This window comes from Athene noctua, chromosome 17 (genome assembly GCF_965140245.1).
Source record: "Athene noctua chromosome 17, bAthNoc1.hap1.1, whole genome shotgun sequence".
Lineage (NCBI taxonomy): Eukaryota > Metazoa > Chordata > Aves > Strigiformes > Strigidae > Athene > Athene noctua.
This window is the reverse complement of record NC_134053.1, coordinates 7,446,328-7,467,097: the sequence shown is the minus strand read 5'-3', so window position 1 is coordinate 7,467,097 and position 20,770 is coordinate 7,446,328. Positions and strand designations below refer to the sequence as shown.

The window sequence follows — 20,770 nt, the reverse complement described above, 5'->3', positions numbered from 1 at the left end:
GCTGACTTCCAGGATGGATTGGGCAAACAGCAGCATGCTAGAGTGTACTGCTCATTTCCCCTTCTGATCATAAAAATCAATTAATTCCTTTCTTTTTTGTGATGGTTCCCCTTTGTACTGGAAACCCTCAGCATATGTCAGTCCGAATCTACAAGCAGTGTGTTTTTAGGTGTCTTTCATTTATCAAATGTAAATTCCAGTGGCCAGTGATTTACTACAGAACTGTTTGGAAAGCAGTAAATAAATATTACCTAAGTATTAAGGTAAGTATTAAAAAAAAAAAAAAAAGCCAAACTGGAGAAGATGATTTCATCTGCCACTTCACAAGCAATTTATCTTTGTTCCTGGGAAGGCAGGTTAGGTGGAGAACTGCCCCAGTATTGTTTTGGAGAGCATCTTATGTTCAGTAAAAGACAACCTCGGAAAGTAATGGATTATTGCTTATATTTTAATCTTTCATTTCTTTCAGCTAGACTATAGTACTAGGTACAGACCTGGGGGAACTGAAACACATAAGCTTCACTCACCCTGCATCACTCCAGATCTCTGATTCAGAGAGACAAGTCCTCTTTGTTTCCCACCACAGAGTTCAGACAGTAAATAATCAACAGGAAAAAATTGCACAGTGTGGGTACAGTGGTGTCTGGGAAGGCTGGGTGATACTGTCTCCACTCAGCCCCTTTTATCTATCTTCAACTCAGGGATAGAGAGATAAGTGGTCATTTATTGCTGCTCATGTGACCGGCCTGCAGGTAAAGGTGTAGAGAATAGTCGCACCCGAGGTTTCTCCTTTCCTCACTGCCTGGCAGTGAGCAGCTGAGAGGATGTAGGAGCACCGAGTGAGAAATGAATTTGCTGTGCTCACATCTGCTGCCAAGTGTGGCAGTAACCCCTGTTGTTGCTAAATAAATCCAAATTTTGGTTAATGTCCAGATTCACCAAAACATCCTGTGTTAACACTTGTGTCTTTATTCATGGGTAAAATTTCCATGGGACCAGGTGGGTTGGTGCTTGTTTCTTACTGATGAAGGTAGAGCAAAGTGTCTTTGTGAAGGGAGAATTGCTGCGCTGAAAATCAGTGAAGCCTACTGGGGCCAGATTAGAAAAAGAAAAGAATAATTAACTGACTCACAATCAAAGTCTTAGTTTCCATAATGAGAAAATAAGTGTGTTTTCATGCTTTTTTTTCCCTGTTGGTATTGTACATGTGGGTAATTTGTTTCCTTCTCTTTCCCAAAGGTAATGTTCAAATCCCCACGTAAAAGGCTCTGGTGTGCAATAGGTCACCTGAAACACTTATGTACACTAAATGTGTATCAGATTTTTCTGGCAGTCACATTTAAACCATTAAAAGTTTGTTAGTTGATTTGGAGAGTTGATACAGTACCCCCCGGTGTATACAGTGCCAAACACAGCCAGGTGATACAAGTGATTTTGGTGGAAGTTTCAGTAACAAGCACTAAGTTAAATTAGTCCCTATGATAAGAGGTTACCACCTTATAAATTATCTTCTGCCTAATGGTTCCAAGAACAGTGACATTATGGGGAAGGACTTGAAGCTTTATGGCATCTAAACTTATGTGCCTAACACAGCCCAGCTGCATTCACCTTGGACTGATCTATAGTCAATGTGCAGAGAGAGGAGTTTCACCCCCAGAGCAGGCAAATCGAGCAATCGTTCTGAATCATTTAATAGTACCCATCTCTGACTAGGGAAAAGTCTACTTACAGCATCTGAAAAGAAGTAATTTTGTTACCTTAAAAAAAGAAAAAAAAAAGAAAGAAAATAAAAAATAATAATCATGTAATTGTTTTTTGCCCCAACTCTCCCAGGTCTGGCAGTGTGGAGGAAGCATGGAGGTGTTACCCTGTTCTCGCGTGGCACATATTGAACGCACAAAGAAACCCTACAACAACGACATTGATTACTATGCAAAGCGCAACGCCCTGCGGGCGGCCGAGGTCTGGATGGATGATTTCAAGTCACATGTTTACATGGCGTGGAACATCCCCATGGCAGTGAGTACAGGTCACGCGCTCCCCCGACCAGAGGCAGAAACGTGGATGGCTGCTCCTAGTTAGCCCTCTGAGGTGAAGGGTATTGCTACGGTTGTACAAAGTGAGCTAAGCTTAGGGGGAAGAGTGCTTTCATGCTGGTGTGTGCTTAATGCGGAGAGTTCTGCCATATAAACTTGCTTCCTCAGTGTAAGTTTTGTTGTACGCTTAGGAGCAGTGGCACAGATTTATAATTTAACTAGAGCACGATGTTTCAGGTTTATGTGCTTCCTCAGAAGTAGTCGTTAATTTGGGATGCCATTAAGCTTTGAGGTGTTCATATGCTACAGTGGTGAGGACTACAGAAATGTCCATAAATAAATATCATCATTCATTGTGAGACTCAGTAGACCTCACCAGCATAAAAAACAAAGTATGTGATAAAAGAATCGCACATTAACTAGTTTTATTGTCTACAGGCTGAGTTGCAATGTGGACACATTCTGTTTCTTACTGCGCGTACGAATTGTAGATGGCAGGTGGGGACCTCTAGGAATCCATGTAATATAAATATTAGATAAACTGTAGGTTCAATTTATCACTTTATTCTGTAACTGTATCACATGCTACATCTCCACTGAGCATAATTCTTGAAGAGAAGAGATATATGTTATGTCCCAGTCAGGTGGAAGCTGACTGCTGCTTGTATTCTTTAGTGGTATTTGCATCCAAATTATTCATGTGAAGGGGCAAAGGGAGAGCAGCTGAGGGGAAGCATAGTCTGATCAGTAGGAAATGATGGTTTAGTTATCCTTATATGAAGGGTTTGTCCAGAGCTGCTTGAAGTAAATGGCAACAGGAATGTTCCTATCAGAACAGGAAAAGATGCCAGCCTCGCAGTGTCTTTGTGAATATTCAGTTATGACGTAGTCCATCAGAGTCACGGGAGTCTTGCCAGAGACTTCATTGGATTTAGTCTGTCCCCTAAATATCTACTTGTACTTTGGTACCTAGGAAATATATCAAAACCCATTTTTGTTCATTCCTGTTGTAGTTTTGAAAATGCATATACCTAAAGGAGTAATATTTCATTCTTCTCCAAGTGATATCTGAGTATGTCAGAAGTGCACACATGTCTGAATTTCCCTTACTGCTGTTCAGTATTGGGCACTGTCTCTGTGTAGATGTGTTTTGGTGACTTCTTTTGACATGAGAAGTAATTGCAGATAATTATTTTGCCTTAACAAATGGCAATACTGCATAACTTCTTTTCCACACAAGATTTCCATGATAGGATAAAGACAGAGCAATGTCCATCGAAGTTTTTAGGGGCATTTTGGCCCTGTCTGCATCCATTTGATAAAATGGTTGGTTTCAAATAGGAGATGAACAAGTAATCTTGGTAAATTAGTTTGCTTGATGCCATCTGCAAATGAATTCTGAGAAAAGATGAGATATTTAAATAAACATTTACACGAAAACATGATTTCCTTTAATATCTCTGAGATTACTTATTGATGTAGTTTTCTGCACTGAGTTATACAGCACTGCTTTAAAAAAACCCAGGCACATCTACATTAAGAGACATAAAATCAGCAGAAGTACTGAACACTAAAATTTTCTTTACATAAAAGAAATTGATTGATAAAATGTGCATCATAAAAAATAACCCCATTAGCTCTCAGGAAAAGGAAGCTAGTGTTAGCATTCACAGAGTTGTTCCACTGTGGTACGCAGCCTAGATGACTAAGAAGTACTGTGCTGTTACAAGCCATAAGAAAAAACTGCGGGAGAACTAGAAACCTTGCTGCTTGGTTAAAAAGGATACATCCACGTACCAAATTCTGTGGACAGCTCGTTCTTGTACCTTCACCTGTAGCCGCACGTGATGACTGCAGCTGATACGGAAGCAAGCACAGCATTTTCATAGCTGCTCAACTTGCTGCTCTCCAGTTCTGTAGGCATGGCACTGCAAACAGGGCACTGTTACTGCCTCAGTTTAGAATAGGGCAGAAAGAAGGCAAGTAAAATGAATGTTTTCTCCCCTACCCAAACCCATCCAAATGAACCCTTTCATAACTCAAACCGTCTTTTTCACAAGTTGTGGAGGGTCTGTGCATAATGTGATCTTCGGACACATCTGCAAGATCATATTCCTTATAACCTTCAGGAGCAGGTCAGTATAGCTTTATTTTAGTTAACCAAATATTTGGTATGGCCCTGCTTATGATCTATTCCTTGACAATTTTAGTGATAAAGGAATCTTATATTGAATGATTTATTGTACTGAGTGCCTCCGAGAATTGCTCTCCTTCCCTGTAGCCCGAAGTAGTACGTAAATTAACATTCATTTGAATGGATGCTGCACAGAGAGCTCCTGACAAAGTGTGCATCAGCAAGCAGCAGTGAGCACAGCAAACTCTTTATGTGGCAAACAGAAAAACCTGTTCAGTATTACACTTGTATTCTCTCCTGAAAACTAGACATCTGCTGGGGACTCTAATAAACCCTGAGCTAAGATTTGCTGCTGTCTTGTAACCCAGCACTGGACATAATTTGTAAAATGTACAGAAATCTTTCTGGAGGAAATGTACAAAGCACTTAAGACAAATCCATGCAAAACTCCCCAGTTTCAGTCCATTTGATTCATATTGTGTCAGAAAAGACTTTTAGATGAGGTAACTCTTACTGTCTTAATGTTAACCTGCAATGATTTATAATGGTTTAAATCAACAGACACTAACTCAGAACCTGGCATTTTTTAAATGGCTGCATTTCATCACATTGATTTGATTCTTCCAGCCTATGTTTTTCATGGGATTTGTATTCAAACATGAATTAAATTCTGAAGTAGAATTATAAAGAAGGTTTTGAGTTTCATTGCATTTTATGGCTCAAATCTGCAAAGGAGCACCAGTTCCAGTAAAAACTGAATGCTGGCCTATACAAATGTTTAATAGAGCTTTATGACTTTTTGAGCAGCTCTGCTTTGAAGTTTTAGCAGGTCTGTTCTGATCTCATTTACAGTAGTGAATACCCAAGGCTGTTACTCGAGTAAACCATGATCAAGCTGCCATAGCTTAGATCAGAATTACCACCTAAATTCCTAATGAATCTGAAATCAAGTTCAGGTTTGATTGCAAACATTTAGAATTGCTCTAAGTAACAACATTCTTCTTGTATTCTTATTATTTTGATTTGTGTTTGGTTTGTGCTTGTTTGTTATCCTTCTTTTTTCACTGACTTTCATTAATATTTATTGTCTGCTCTCAACAGCAGATGTTTGATGAGCTGCTACTTACAAAAGAGAAAGAAGAAAGGCAAATACAGTTTGGTATACCAAATGAAATCCAGTTTGGTTTCAGTAAAGAAAACAACCATAAAGTCAATGCAGTGAGATTTCTTTATTCTTTTTCTGCTTTGCAGAACCCTGGAGTTGACTTTGGAGACGTTTCTGAAAGAATAGCTCTACGACAGCGACTGCAGTGCCGGAGTTTTAAGTGGTACTTGGAGAATGTCTATCCTGAAATGAGGGTTTATAATAATACAGTCACTTATGGAGAGGTACTGTATGTCTTTGAAAATACAACATGGCTGCATTAGAGCAATCCTTTCATATTAGTGGTGGGTATCAGGATGTACTGAGCAATCTGTAGTCAGCATGGTGGTAGTGACAGAAACTCCCTCCTGTATTTTTAAAGCACACTAAGAAGTGTGGCTTTGAGAAGCACTGTCCCTCTCCTTGGAGCCCATCAGGTGAAATCATTCTCACTAATGATGATATGCAACATCTTTGGCTTTCATTTTAGAATAGAGCAGCTCTGAGAACATAAATTTGATGTAATTGTTTTCCCAAATAGGATGCTACAGACATCATCAAGAAAACATCAGTCAGAGAGCTAAAAAAATGACAGTTAATGAGAACAGTTGAATTTGCTGAATCATTTTTAGGTAAAAAAACACCCTCTTTTTTGGGTTTTACCAAACTCTTTGAAGGATTACATTCACTTTATTAATTCATTTTTGCAATTCTCTTTGTTCAGGACAAAAAGCAACATATCCTTGTTCAGAATATGAGGTGAGGCTACCATTTGGCAGCTCTTTATCTCATCATGAAAAAGTCGTTAGAGGAAAAACAATTTTGCTGTTTTGTGCTCAGATTCTGTGTTTTCATTTTCACTTGGTGTACCAGTAATGAGTAAGACCTTGGAACACGTACTCGGAGATGGCTGAGTGGATAGGTTACTTAACCCTAATAAAATGACATATCCAAATGTGTTAGAAATGTGTAGACGTTCGGTTCACCTCATCTGTCTGGATCATTTCTTTCTCTTCTGTGAACCAATCAAAACTCCCACATATGCTTGACCCCAATCTTTAAAGAAGTCAGACGTGCCTTCTGTAACTCTTTAAATCTGTATCACGTGCCTGTGATATAAGGACGGCTGTCACTTATGACTGTGAACTGGAGCGAAGTTCTAGGAGCTTTCCTGCTGGATAATGTTTTTAAGATTCTGTTTTAATTGTCTACCTGAACTACAATTAAATCCAAAAGCAATATATTTCCGCTCAAGACAACTAAACGGACATTCTTCCTTTCTGTTCCATTTGATTGACTTCATATAAAAATAAGTCAGGCACTTCAGATATTGATACAAAGTGCAAGTTTTATTGCATAATACCACTTTGCATCCTAATATAACTATCTCTGGCAGTAACTGAGGAAAGACATTTAGTAAATTCAACAGCAGCTATTAGTAACTGTCAGCTCTGAGAAGGCTGTTAACTGCGAAGAACATTGGCAGAACTGCCAATGTTGTGTCAATTATACCAGACGGTTAGCAAGCTGGGCTCTAAAAAGAAGTTTGTTTCTGTTCAGTGGTCACATAGAAGGTTCTTGAGTCAAACAGGTAGTTTAGTGATGCAAGTATCAGATTCATCAAAATTTATAATAAAATGGAGCCACACAAGCTATTTAGCTAATATAAACTGACATACTTCCCTTTCAGTCTTACGGGCCCATAATGAAAAAAATAGAGGCTTCATCCTAATGACATCAAGCTTGTTATTAAATACTTTCTCTTCTGGTTATTTTCCTGGAGGAAAAGATGTCTGGGTTTTAGTGAGTTTAAAGGAAAATGAATGTATTGAGTAGATGTGAAACAGATTGAAAGTGTAGTAAAAATATATTTCCTAGTGACTCAATTCACATTTTTTTAAAGCTGTGTCATAAAGCTGTCTTAATCTTCTTTAGCCTTTATAGTACCCGAGTCATAAAATAAACCTCCTGAAATTTAACTGTTGGTAAGCCCCTTTATCCCATCAGATTCCCTGTTATGCTTGTACACTATAATATGAAGGAGTATTTACTGTTTTTTCTGACACCTCATGCAACAGCTTTTTCTATATTATGGGGGTGGCCAGCCAAGTACTCCACAATCTAAACCAAAACTGACCTGTGGACTGTTTCAAAATGTCCAGCAAAATAACTTCTTGTTTAAGATACCTATAAAATTTTTCTATGTCCAAAATATGTGTGTAATACTTCTAGCCTGAAGAGAAAGGCAGGCCTGAAATTTCACAAGAGTTCTAGCCTGGTTTTATAGACTTGTATATTCTTGTCTGGGGAGGCAGATGAATTTTTTACTTCATTGGATCTCTGAACCCATACTTTAAATATACTGAAAGCCTTCCAACACTGCTCATCATTGCTGTATCCTTCCACAACGATGTGCTTTATGTCACTTCTGTACCTAACCATATACTACATTCTCAACTTAAATAAAACTTTTTCACATGCTTTTTTTTATTTTTTATGTAAGCAATAGGAGCAAACAAAAGGGTGCCACATCCAACACCAATCCTGGGTAGTTCCTATGCTGCTTGGTGAAGTCACATTCTCAAACATATATAGGGTCAAAATTTGTATGTACACAAGGGTAATTTGGAGCAAAATTTGGCATGGGTTTCTTCGAGTGCATTTTATGGGGTTTTGATCCTTGAGTAATTGCTAAAAATATAATTTTAACCCAAGCTATGTAAAGACAGCAGGTTGTCCAACTAATCTTTTTCTGAAGCAAATTCACTATTGGCATCCTGTCATATCTGGAGAATAAACATGTGTTTCTCAGAGAACAGTTTTGCATACTAGTTGTTTCAATATCTGTAGTGCAGCTAAGATTTAGCTGGATTGGACTAGCACATACAGATTGATGTCTAATACAAGTGTTTTCTTTCTGATTGGTTATAGGTGCGTAACAGCAAAGCTAGTGGCTACTGCTTAGATCAGGGAGCCGAAGAGGATGACAAAGCAATCCTTTATCCATGCCATGGAATGTCCTCTCAGGTAAATGGCTAAAATCCCATAACTGGCGAGAAAACTTTAAGTTAAAAAATTTTCGGAAGACACAAAAAGTAGTTTGGTCCATTTGAATTGAGTTTGGCAGTGTATTCCTGAGTTACAACAGAAAATATCTGGCTTTACTCTAGTCTTTTTGGGTGTCCTTTCCAAGGTTGTTCAGCGTGACAATCTATACATTAAAGATGCCAGTTAGGAAAACAGAAGAATCATGATTATTTGTTTTAATAACAGAGAAATCCACTGAAGATTAATGAATTTAGACAGTTCGTATGAGTGAGCAGCTCTTCATTATGACTTGACTTATCCTAGGAATAGTACCTTTTCAGATTAACTGTTCATTGGTCCAATAGGCTCCCGTGCAGAAATAATTTAGCAAGCTGCTGATGTGATTCCCCAAGTAGGCAAAAAGTTAAGCACATATTTAACATCAGCTTCAAAGGGAATTAAGAATATCTTTTAAGTTAATACTTTCTAAAAACAGATTTTTTTTTGTCAGTCCCTGTGCATATTATTATTTTCTTACAGAATATTTTAAAACAATATTTCTTCTTTCCATGCTTATAATGATGTTACTTGTTTTTAAATACAAGTTGGATATTATTTAAATCCAGGACTTGATCTTCTTCTGAAATGTAATTCTAGTTTCTTTTGAAGTACCATCTGAATCAAAACTATGTTAATGAACATTCTCATGCGTAAATAAACTCTGACCTTTACACGAACTTAACAATTATCTGAAGTTCAGTCATACATATATTGATTTGGAGTCATGGGTCATACATCACCGTGTAGGCATAACAAGAGTTGCAAAATATAAATATTACCTGTTGTGCTTAATTGCAAGCTGTTGAAGAGTCATACCTTATTAGAGCAAAGAGAGATAGACAGTAATTCCTACTGAGAAAATGTCCACCTTTGGCAGGATCATTGTGGAACATTTGACTGACGCTTTCCTAGTAGAGGTGGATGGAACAGCCTTTGAGTAAGGTAACAAATAGTGTTGTTTAATTAAATGTAAATGAGCTTTTCAAGAAGACTCTAGTTAGAGATGTCAAGGCACTCAGAGTTGAGTCTCTTGCTCCGTTCCAATTCTGACAAGAAAGTTGCTAATTTAAGTCCTTCCAGAAAGACCCTTTGCAACATCTAATCTCCTATCATCATGCTAGCATTGAGAAGAATAATGAAATATATGGTTCTGACTGTAATTTATTTTGCAATTTAAGTCTTTAACCTACTTGTTTGCCTCCATGACTCCTTTTTCATAGAATATGCTTTGATTTCCAGAAGAAAGCAAATAGATGAGGGCATATATAACTGTGAATTTATTTGAAAGGAAGTACGAAGTGCCCAGCTTCTCCTGACTACCTCTGGTAAATTTTGGGGCATAAAGTAGCTCACATCTCAGCATCCAGCTCTGACCAATTTTTTTTACATTAAGGAACAGGTAATTTTAATTTTAGTAAGATGTAAATATGTTGCCTAGTAGATGGCATCTTTTGAATTGTGGGCCCTAGACTAGACACTGGGCAGCCCTTCTCAGGTGCAAATAGTGATACACGAAGTATTTGCTACCCAAGATCCTGAAGTTGGGTAGTGACCATTTAAATCTCTTTTGGCTCACTTCTGCTACAGGTCTTCAGTGTATGTGAATTTTCTGGAAGAGCCTGAAAAACTAGTTTTAGATTTTACATTACAGACACAAGCTAGAGCCCTTTTGTTACTAGCATCGCTCTTCCCAAACCCTTAAATTTCAAAGTATCCTGTGTGTGAGAATTATGAAAGTATGGGAAAGGCAAAATGTTAATCTACCAAATCATCCTGTAGCACTTTCCATTTCCCTTTTTTTTTTAAAAAAAAAAAAAAAGTTTTCATTCTGTGAGAAACACCAAGCAGAAGGCAGAAGTGATGTATTATCTAAGTTGAGTATTTCATAGACAAGCATGGGTTGGAGCCACTCAAATGCAGCCAAGTTAATTAATGATTACACAGCTGGAAAACTTCTATCATCTCACCACAATTTACAAAATTAATTCAGTATGAGAACCACAGCTGCACAAACCCTAATCAAGGATATTCAAGCACATAGCATGAAAGGTGTTGACAGCAAGTGTTCTAATATATTAAATAAACATTTTTAAGGCCCCTCTTCTAATCAGCCTGGGTGAACAGAGTTGTCTATTATGTTTAGCTTTCAGTTTCTGACATTTTTCATCTCAAGCATAGGGCATAAAATACCCCTATTGAGTTGAGATTTGGGTGAGTCGTATATGCCTACTGAATATAAATGAATATAAATAGGGAACTCATTTTCACCAGTTAGGTTGTCACTGGTGCTTGATGTGTGCTACTGGTGTGAAAGCCTCTCACTGTTCAGCTACAGTCTTGTTTGTTTTTCATACTCTTCAATTCTGACAAGCAAATTACCAGTGATTTTAGTATACATATGGTTCCACTGAAACTAACAGAAATCAGTCAAGTGTTTAAAGAAAGCTGAGGTAGGAATAAGATTACGGTTCCTCTGTGGTAAAATGTTTTTTTCTTCTACTTCTTACCCTTCTATTTCCCTTGCATACTGCACACCTCTGGTGTTGTCCTCCTGCATTACCAGTGAAAAATAAAACCACTCCACTGTTACTGCTCCATAAACAAAATGCCTTTCCCTGTGTTTATTCTGAAGATCAATTTTTACCACGAAAAATCACATCTTTTCGATGACATCAGCTATTAAATTTCTTTATTCAAACAGGGACAAGATCTTTTATGGATGCTCTGGAATGCATTTAGCCTGAGTTTACATCAATTTAGCTTAATGAATTTGACTCAAGCCAAGTCAGGGTATGCTAACAGTTAGGAATATCCAGACAAGGTTTGCATCAGTCTAAGCTGATTTCAAAACTCACTTCACAGAAAAGTAGTGTAATTTTTATGTGTGTTCATTAGAGCTGCAATTTAAATCTAATCCCTTTCAGGAAAAAGGTTTGCAAATACTGCTGGGAGAGCATGAGGAAATAGTCCAGGGCTAGAGAAAATTCAAAAACAGAGCGATATATTGGGGGTCTTGAAGTGCCTTGCCTCTGTGTGTGGCTTGTCTTGCACAATCACCTGTAAACCCATTGGTTCTACAGCACTGCATTATACCCTTTTGTTGTACAAGAAATTTAAAAAAAAAAAAAAAAAAACCAAAAATGGGGGGTGAGGCAGATGACACAACCCCCAAAAGTGGAATGTGTTGTTCTGGAAGCTTCTTAGAATGGTTATAGGATGTGCAGGTTTTGAACCATCTGAGAGCACTTATACGGCCTCAGTGGAAATATTCACTGTCTCAGGGTCTGTCTTGACTGCTGTGATGTGGAGCTGATTATATGGTATGTGAAAGAAGAGGAGAAGTTAATAAAATGGCATCCTGGGATAGAAGCACCCTGGTGAACAGCCTCCTTCTCCGCCTTCCTCTCTTCCCTTTTCACACCGAGAGAAAAGAGGAGGCACTGCAACTGTGAAAGCGAGAACTCCCTCGGTATTGAGATCAAGCAGAAAGAAGGGAGATCTCAGCGTTCCTGGAGCTCGCAGCTATGCAAACAGATGGAATAAGAGGAGATGAAAGGCTTTACTTAAACTGTTGCTTGAGGGCAGATATTTAACATTTTGCTTGGTAGAGCTGTGGTTTTCCACAGTTGCACACTGGGTAGCAGGTCTGATTGCTCGGGGCGGATGAAAAGGCAGTTTCTTAACTTGCAGGAAGCCATGGGTGAGATTCTGTAACAAACCTGGAAGTTTGGTAACTATTTCTCTTGTGATCTGTTTGTCTTACAGTGACAAGTATTCTGGAGATTTAAGGTATTTCGGGTTCCTATATAGCTCGATTTCTGTGTCAGCTTACAGCTTGCTTAACCTGCAGGGCTAAAGGATCAGTAAAGATTTGCTTTTGTTTGGAGAACAAGAGCAAGAGAGAGGAGTTAAATTTAGTGTGTAAAGCTACCAGACCCACCTGTCTAACTGTTTCCTACAATTACCTGTTGTTATTTTGTGCTTTTTTTTGCTTGACTGGAGATTAGCAAGAATGGTTTTTCTGAAGTCAAATCCTTCAATTAAAAGCTGGCATTTACTGATGCTCCTGACATTCCAGAGGCAGCTCACTATCTTTGCATCAGATGTGGTGGCTTTGATAAACAACCTTTGACATCTCTTCCATTCTGCTCAGATTTCTGAACGGTGAATGGAAACGTATCCTATGTTAGCACAGGTACAGCAGATAGTATCAGGATTAGATCTTGGAGTATTTAATAGAGCACTTGGCTTCAGTGTCGTTTACGTGGATCCTTCAGCAAAGCTCCACCCTCGGGTATAAAACTCTTTCTGTTCTGCGGCTTGCAGTGGGAGTATGTGGATACCTGAGGCTCTCAGCCCATCAAGGCTTGCACGCACTTTTTATTTTTCCAATGAATGGGATTGAATATTCCATAATAAAGGGGACTTTGTCATTTGATTTGAGCAGGCTGGCATTGGGAATGGATTTGGTGTGAAGTATCATGCCGTCAGTTCTAATGCAAATTCAGAAGTTAGTTCTTTTTTGGTATGGTGGTGGCACTTAAGATCAAATTTGAACACAGCAGGTGCAATTTTCACTGTTTCATTGACTCTGTATCCCAGTTCCCGCTTTCTAGTCTACAGTAATAAGCAACTTTAATGCTTATTTTATTTTCACAGTTTATGTCGTCTCTAAGAAGTTATGGTATGGTCTCTTTGGAGGGACACGTTATTAACTGTATAGTAGTTTCTTGAACCTTAATTTCTGATCTCTTTTTGCAGGCACTAAAACTTTTCTACATACTGTGGTCTGAACTGAGATAATTGTGGGTGTTTTTCTAGAATTTTATTTTATTTTAGGAAGAGCCTAAGTTTTTATGACTGTTGGAACTCTTGCAGAAAGCACAGATTCAGGAAAATTAAGCCCATGATATTGCATTTTGTCTTGCCATTGTATAGATACCAGTTTCCTGCACCGAGCCATCTCCAACTCTGTTGAGCTGTCATACAACTGCCACTTTCAGTACTGGAGATAGTTTAATAGAGTTAGTGTATCTTCCACTTCTAAGCCTTAAGCAGAAATGGTAGTTTATGCTTTTACGGCTTCTGTATAACATCTTTCCCAAGTATGTGGCTACTGCGATGCAGAGTGCATGCAAATCTGGCTAGTGAGATTCTACAGACAAATATTTTAGACCATTTTAATACCGGCACAGAAAATGCTGCTCATCTTAAACCACAGGGAAAGTTGTTCCTATGCTACAGAGCAGGTAACCCATTATAAACAGTGGTTCTGATAAGGCAAAGCTAACCAGATTGCTAGGTGGTATTTTGGGACCTGGAGAGGTATAATAAAAGCTGCAGGATGAACACATTTTCCAGTCAGTGTAAGTTTTGGCCGTGTCTACAGTCCATTTGAATTCTGCTGAGTACCTATTAGATATGAGAAATATGAAATACACAGGCAGGTTTTACTTTTTTTTTAAAAAAAAAAAAGTTTGTGGGTTGTGGGGGTTTTTTTCCCCTCCTTTATATGGGAAAAAATGAAGTTAATTTCTCTGAGCTGGCAGTCCATTCATATGTCCTCCATATCCTTACAGTGAAAGCAAAAAAAAAAAAAAAAAAAGTGTCTCAATTTAGTGTGTATAGGCAGTGCCTCGACAATGACATTGTTCATACCAGAGAGAATCCTCATGTGGTCATCCCTCTGCTTTCTCTGATGTAGGCTCTGTTCTAACTCTGTGCTTCACATGGTTGCTCTGAACAGAAGTGGCAGGTGGGAAAATGAACACATAGTTTGTCAAAGGGTATCTGGTCTGGGAGCGAGTAGACCATGTTCTTTTTACACCAGCAAGATATGATTATTCACAGCATGGTGGTTCTGAGGTTAATAAGGATGGCAGTAGAAAGCTAGACTCTAATTTGAGGTTTTTTGATTGACTCTTAATGATATCCCATGCACTGGTCAGCAGCATCCAATAAATGGCAGGCACTTCTGACCTTCCTTCCCTTTCTTGTTAAGTAATTTCATTCATATAAAAGCAATAAGACCAGACAGGCAGTGAATTTCCTGGGTGATAATTGCATTTCTTCCGTGGCTCAGATCTTCCCCCTGCAGCATCCAGCCTCCCAGCATACAAGCCATGTAGCTGACTCCATTTTGCAGTCTTTTGGCACCTGGGCACCTTGACTACTTCTAGGGTAAGAAGGGCACAATATTATGTTGGTGTAATGATGCTGGATTTAAACACGGAGGAAGAGACAAGTAGATACATCTGATTTGACATACTGGCCTGCTGCCACATTAACATCGTGCATTTTCACTTTAACATGCTTTAAAATCTCCCTCAATAGGCTCTCCCTCGACTATCTGGGAAGTATCAGTAATTAAGGGGATTACTTATTAACTTTTGCAACTTGTAAATGAGGACTCCATTGCTATCATAGTTCTCTCAGCACAATTTGATAGAGAGTGAGCTGACAGAGCCCCTTTTCCCTCTAAATGAGCATCCTAAAACCACCCTTAAGACTTTGAGGCTTTATTAGAATACAGATTGAAACAAATTGCAGTAGAGAAAAACCAGACCTGGAAGAGGCAGAATAAAGGGCTTGAAATCAACCTTCCTTCATGAGGACCCTGTTCTTCGGGCCTGCTGTTGTCCAGCAGTTCTTCAGTGGCTTCTTGGGCTGCAAGAAAATTTTGAAGGTCCCCAGAGCGTCCCTAGGAAAAGCTTTTTTTTCCCTTCAGTGCCTTGAGATGTGGGTTTATGTCTGCAGGAGCCTGAGGCCCCGCGCTGGCGGTGTCCCTTCCTACGCACACTGTGCAGGAGGTTGTGCCCTCCCAGCGAGCTCCCACGCTCAGAGAAGGAGCAGTGTCACCCTCCTCTCTCACCCGGGGTGTAGCAGCATGAGAAGGCAAAGGGGCAGCCACCCTCTGTTAACCGAAAAAGGCTGCTGTGAGCACAGCAAAACATCACACACTTGCACTGTGACAATCAGTCCTGATCAAGAGCCATCTACATATATTCTTTATGTCTTTAAATATTTTCCCTTGGCCCAATATTAATGTAATAAAATATATTCTGGCACACCGAGATTACAAGAGACCAATTTTTTTACCTCACCTTCTACATATGGATTTTTTTTCTTTGAGGGCCATTTTACTGTGAATGACTTGAGGCAAGTGAAATCATCACTTAAAATAGAAGAAAGGTTTTATAAAAAAACCCTACACCCCTGTAAAAATTATGAATGATTGTGCCTGCTTAAGGTTTGTTTTTTTTTTTAACTGAAAAAAACCCTCTAAAATAATAAATGGCCCTCACCTGAAGCCTCTAATTACAGCCAGTAGCATTTACCACACCACTAAATTGCAGAGCAGTTAAGCTTCACACAAAACTGAAATACCAGAGTGTGATCCTTTGTTATGTAGGCCTGAAGCATATGTTACCCTCATGATTTCTTTTCTCCTCTCATATTTTTGGATACTGGTCGCATGGTTGGATTTTTTCAGTAGCATTTATTTACAAAAAGTAATTAGACTTGTTGCTATCAATAGCCTCTACCAGAGCTCTTAAGAAGAAGCTGCACGGCAAACTGACATTGTGTCCTTGTTAAATCAACTCCTGCTGAGTGGGTGTGATTTACATATCGGTTACTTCACTTTCTTGATTGCCCTTTTGCAGTGAAATAGTGGGTAGGAGCAGTGGGGAGCAGAGGTGCGAAAGAAGGGAATATTGTGTCCTGGGAGAGCCCCCCTGTTTTGCCCTTGAGCAGCGTGTCCCAGCGTGTAGCAGGACAAAGGGCTCCTCGCCAGTGCTTGGGGCAGAAGGTGGCTGTGGGTCAGATTTTGTGTCCCATCGCTGGGGTTCCTGGGGCTGCTGTTAACATTTTCCTTTTCCTTTCTTCCCCAGCTTGTCCGCTACAGCTCGGAAGGCGTCCTGCAGCTGGGGCCGCTGGGCTCCACGGCCTTTCTGCCGGACTCCAAATGCCTCGTGGACGATGGGAAGGGCAGGACACCGACTCTGAAGAAGTGTGAAGATGTCCTGAGGCCAGCGCAGAGGTTCTGGGATTTCACACAGGTATGGAAGAGCTCCGGAAGCCCTGCAGAGATAATTTGGAGAGGAATTCTGCTATAGAGGATATTTAATGAAAAACAAGGAGGTCTCTAGAGGACTATTCTAGGAATCCCCCCTTATTCCTTCTGGAATGAGTCAGTTATGTTTTCCATAGGTCATGTGCTATTCAGGAATTTTCTTGTTTTATTACTAGGAATTTTGGGGTATGCTTTCTAGGAATTTTTAGTTACCCTTTCTTGGAATATTCTCAAATTTGGTAGTGATTGTCAAGAACATGCTTGGAACTTTTTTTTGAGTGTCTAGGAACTTTTGTTTCTTCTAGAATTTTTCTAGGGTTTTTCTAGCAGCTTTCTAGGAATTTTTACACCTAGAGCTTTCAAATAAATTTTAGGACTTCAGAAGGCATTCTTACATTTTCTGGGGCTTCCTCTATCTTGGGATCTGTAGGGATTCTCTAGTGCTTTTTAGAGATTTTTCTAGTGATTTCTGGGGAATCTTCTATCAATTCCTAGATCTAGAATTATCAAGGAATTGTTTCAGCACTTTGTATGGGTTATTCAGCTTCTCCTAGGAATTCCTAGCACTTTCTGGGGACTTCTATTACTTGATATATACAGAATGTTCCAGGTATTTTATAGTGCTTTCTAGGGATTTACGGATCTAGCACTATTTTTCTTACAGTCTTTTCACCTTTTCTATACTTTCTTCTAATCCTTTTCTTTTTTCTTAGAATGGCCCAATCATCAGCAGAGACACTGGCCGTTGTCTAGAAGTGGAAATGTCAAAGGATGCAAATTTTGGGCTCAGATTAGTGGTACAAAGGTGCTCGGGGCAAAAATGGATGATTAGAAACTGGATAAAACATGGCCGACATTGACTGCTGGGGCTGAGAAGCTGCCTCTCCTGCCGTTGTCCATCGCTCAGTGTGCCATATCTTGCAAGGCATTTGTCTTAAAGCAAATTAGTTTGAACAGGACTTGGCTCTCAAGAGTCCTCTGTAGTTGGGCATTCAAAGGAAAAAAGAAGAAAGAAAAGCAGACAGATACATGCCCTGTTTGACTCTTCCTTGCTCCAGTAGATGACCTGGGAAGCTTAACAAGAGTTTTCTGTTGGTTTGGAAATCTTGTGAAGATCAGAACACAGCAGAAAAGTGTGTTCCTTAAGCTCTCCTAGAGGAATTAATAGACAGACATTTCTATGATGAGTTCAAAGGAGAGATTCCAATACTGCCTCATAAAGAGAGTTCTCTGATGGGTAGCTTTTTAGCTTTAAGTTATTGACTGGTGCACAACTCCTATGGTGAATAATCATGTGCCTTTTTTATTGTACTTCGTATAAAAGGGGACTGGAAAATCCTACCTTTTCGGCATGTCTGGTTCATTGTACTAAACAAGAAGATCTGTAAATAACACTGGAAATATAATATAATATATGATAAATTTCAAGGTTGATTGTTTAGGAGTCTCTATTTCTAGAAAAAGACTGTTCCGCAAATGTTTACAGGTGGTTCTCAACCTTCAAGCTGCTAAAAAGCAGCATTTTAGAGACCTCTTCTAGTTAGACACAGGTAAATGTTGAATAGGTAAAATAGCCACATGCTCCATTATATTGCCACATTTTACATTTCTTGGCTGTGAAGGCATCACAGTATAGCACTTGCATATTTAACTCTTCCGAGGCAGTAAACGTCCTGGTAGATGGATGAATTTCTAGAGGCCTCAGTTGGCCCACAAGCCCTGAGTACCTAAGTGCAAGGTTCCCATCCTGTGGTGCTGCAGGCACACTGTTGCGTTGTTCCAGAAACTGCCTAGAAGCTGGATGCTCATTACTTCTGAAAATAAGTTGACTGACTTAGGAGCCATCTGTGGAATTTAACAGCTTGAATCTTCCATTTTGTTACTCATCCTGTGAAAATGTCAAATGTGAGCAAATACACTTTGTGAGCACTGTCTAGACAAATTTCCTGAACAAACCGACAAAGTCTTTTCGGTATTTGAAAAACAAACAAAAGTGATAAGAGGGCAAATTAGAGCAAGAAATAGGCAGCATATATAAATACTGTTACTCTGAAATATATATATTTTACTCTAGTTGACCCATTGACAGCATCTTTGTGAACCTGAATTTTCGGAGGTATCCGGTGGTTCATGCAGTATCTGTGCACAGGTGGCCAGAGCAATGACAAGGCCTTGTCCAAAAGGCTCCCAAAGCTGATGGCCACTGTCAATGTTGGCAGCCCTTGGATGTGGGTCCATGGCAGACAGCTTTTCGTTACAGAAGACTCAGTCCTACTGAAGGACAAGCAGAGATGGTATCTGTTAACTTCACTGTTTAATATTTTATAGCAATTTAAAAAAAAAAAAAAAAAAAAGTTCTGTTTTACTGAGCCAGGAAAATAGGTAATTGCAGACACTGCGATACCATGAATCTTGGTGATCTGTTTCTTGAAGAGCTTTTGCCATTCCTATTTCAAGGCATGCTAAAGAAAATAGAATGAAAACAAAGTTAATTTTTCAAGGGCATGATATATAATAAAATATTTTTCTTTTAACATGCAAAATCCATCTGTTCTTGTCAACTCTTGGTTGGTATCTAGAGAGCATATCACTATATTTTGTCCCAGTTTTATTTTTGAAACAGTGTGTGTAAGATGTAATAAAGAGCCAATTCTCCTGGAGTTTATTTGTGACTAATTGCTGATCTTTATTTATGTCACATGGATCAGTTATGCGTGAATATATACAAAAGAATAATTTTGGGTGAGATTCTAAATATTAAAATGCTTAAAATTCCAAGTTTATGGTTAGTTGAACACAACCTCTTGAACAGTGCAATAAGACCTGCAGGGAGAGGTAGCATCTTCAATAAATCAAGAAATAAAGTTAAAAATCATGGGCAAGCTCACTATTCAAGCCTTCCTTGCAGGTCTTAAACAGGTAGGAAGCTTCAGGCCAAATACCGATTGGGAACAGTTGCCCTGCACTTAACCTCCTTTACTTAACCTATTAGACAATTTAAAAGGATAGTTACCATCCACGGAGCAGGTGTTGAATGCTTTGTACAGGAGTTCTATTTGCAAGTGACTTTTCATTTTCTCTCCAGATACAATTTCTCTCTTTTAAATTGGTATGAAAGCTGTATTCTTTTGTTTACTCAGATGGCATTTTGCTCCTTGAAATACTTGCTTAAGGGAGGTGAGAAGGCAAAAGAAGGTAAAAGATGTTTTTACCTTTTACCTGCCCATTTTGGGCAGTAATGTCACAGGTCATTCACACCGTTAGTAGTCTTTCCTATGAGTAAGTGCTAACTATTTTACATGAAGATGGCTGGAAGTTGAAAGTAATTATATATCAGTGTGAGTACTAAATGCCTAGCTATTAAAGTTACTGTACTGAACAGAAGTAAATATGCTACATGTTGGGTTTGGGTTTTTTTCCTCCTTTATCTTGAATTGCCAATCTACGCTTGATTCTTCCTTAGCAATGGGGCAGCAAGCCTTTCAAATCCTGGATAAATGAAAAAGGAAGGCTGAATATTTGGAGGAATACCAGGTTTTAAATTTACTAACCTAAAAGGAGCGTGTGGCATTTGTAGTTTAGGAGCTTTGAAGCTGAGAAGAACAGATAGATCTGTGTTTACTGGCAAAGACTTCAAGCAAGCATGACAGCCCTTCACTATGACACCACCATAATGAATGTGAATTGCTTGTCTTGGAATTTTGCTGTTGCATGTTTTCAGTGCCCACTGCAAAGCAGCAGGATGTGGCCACAGCATCTAACTGAGAGTGGTCAGTCCTGGCAAGCTCTGAGGGCAGAGGCCACAGGCTGCAGAAAACTTGCAAGAACCAGACTTTCAGTGCAAGAAGGAAAGCAGATTTTTGTGATAAATAAATGGCTCTGAGATTACAGAGTAATATAAAAGAAATCAAATAACTCTTAAAGGTGGAGTTGGTATTTTCTGTGATTGTCATTTTTTTAAGATTTACTGAAACAATTTCTTACACTTGAAAAAGGCATCTGTTGGTTTATTTTTAATTTAGTCTTTATCTGTGTAAGCCACTGCTTTGGCTGTGGTATTAACATGGTGACTCTGCATGTGAGAGGGTCTTAAATATTCTCTCATAAAAGGAATAATAATAAAAGAAGCCTCGAGTATTATCTGTTTTAACCAAAGTCTATGGGTCTTTTGTCAGTATTTCATCCCTTAGCATAATCTGAAGTCCTGCTTAACGTTGTTTCAAATTTTCAATCTTGTTTCCCACAGTGCAGCAGTCCAGCTGTTATGAAAAGTATTTAATATGCCTTATAGAGAA

General features: G+C 39.0%; 1 protein-coding gene across 2 annotated transcripts in view; it reads left to right on the top strand.

Annotated features, from left to right (window-relative positions):
- GALNT9 (polypeptide N-acetylgalactosaminyltransferase 9) overlaps window positions 1-18,806 on the top strand; it is a 154,947-nt gene extending 136,141 nt beyond the window's left edge. For both annotated transcript variants that reach the window (XM_074921392.1, XM_074921393.1), the window contains exons 7-11: window positions 1,834-2,019; window positions 5,422-5,559; window positions 8,246-8,341; window positions 16,294-16,461; window positions 17,189-18,806. In XM_074921392.1, the coding sequence (XP_074777493.1) occupies window positions 1,834-2,019; window positions 5,422-5,559; window positions 8,246-8,341; window positions 16,294-16,461; window positions 17,189-17,335 (735 nt within the window). In that variant the 3' untranslated portion in view covers window positions 17,336-18,806. The remainder of the gene's footprint in view (window positions 1-1,833; window positions 2,020-5,421; window positions 5,560-8,245; window positions 8,342-16,293; window positions 16,462-17,188) is intronic.
- Window positions 18,807-20,770: the final 1,964 nt, after the last annotated feature.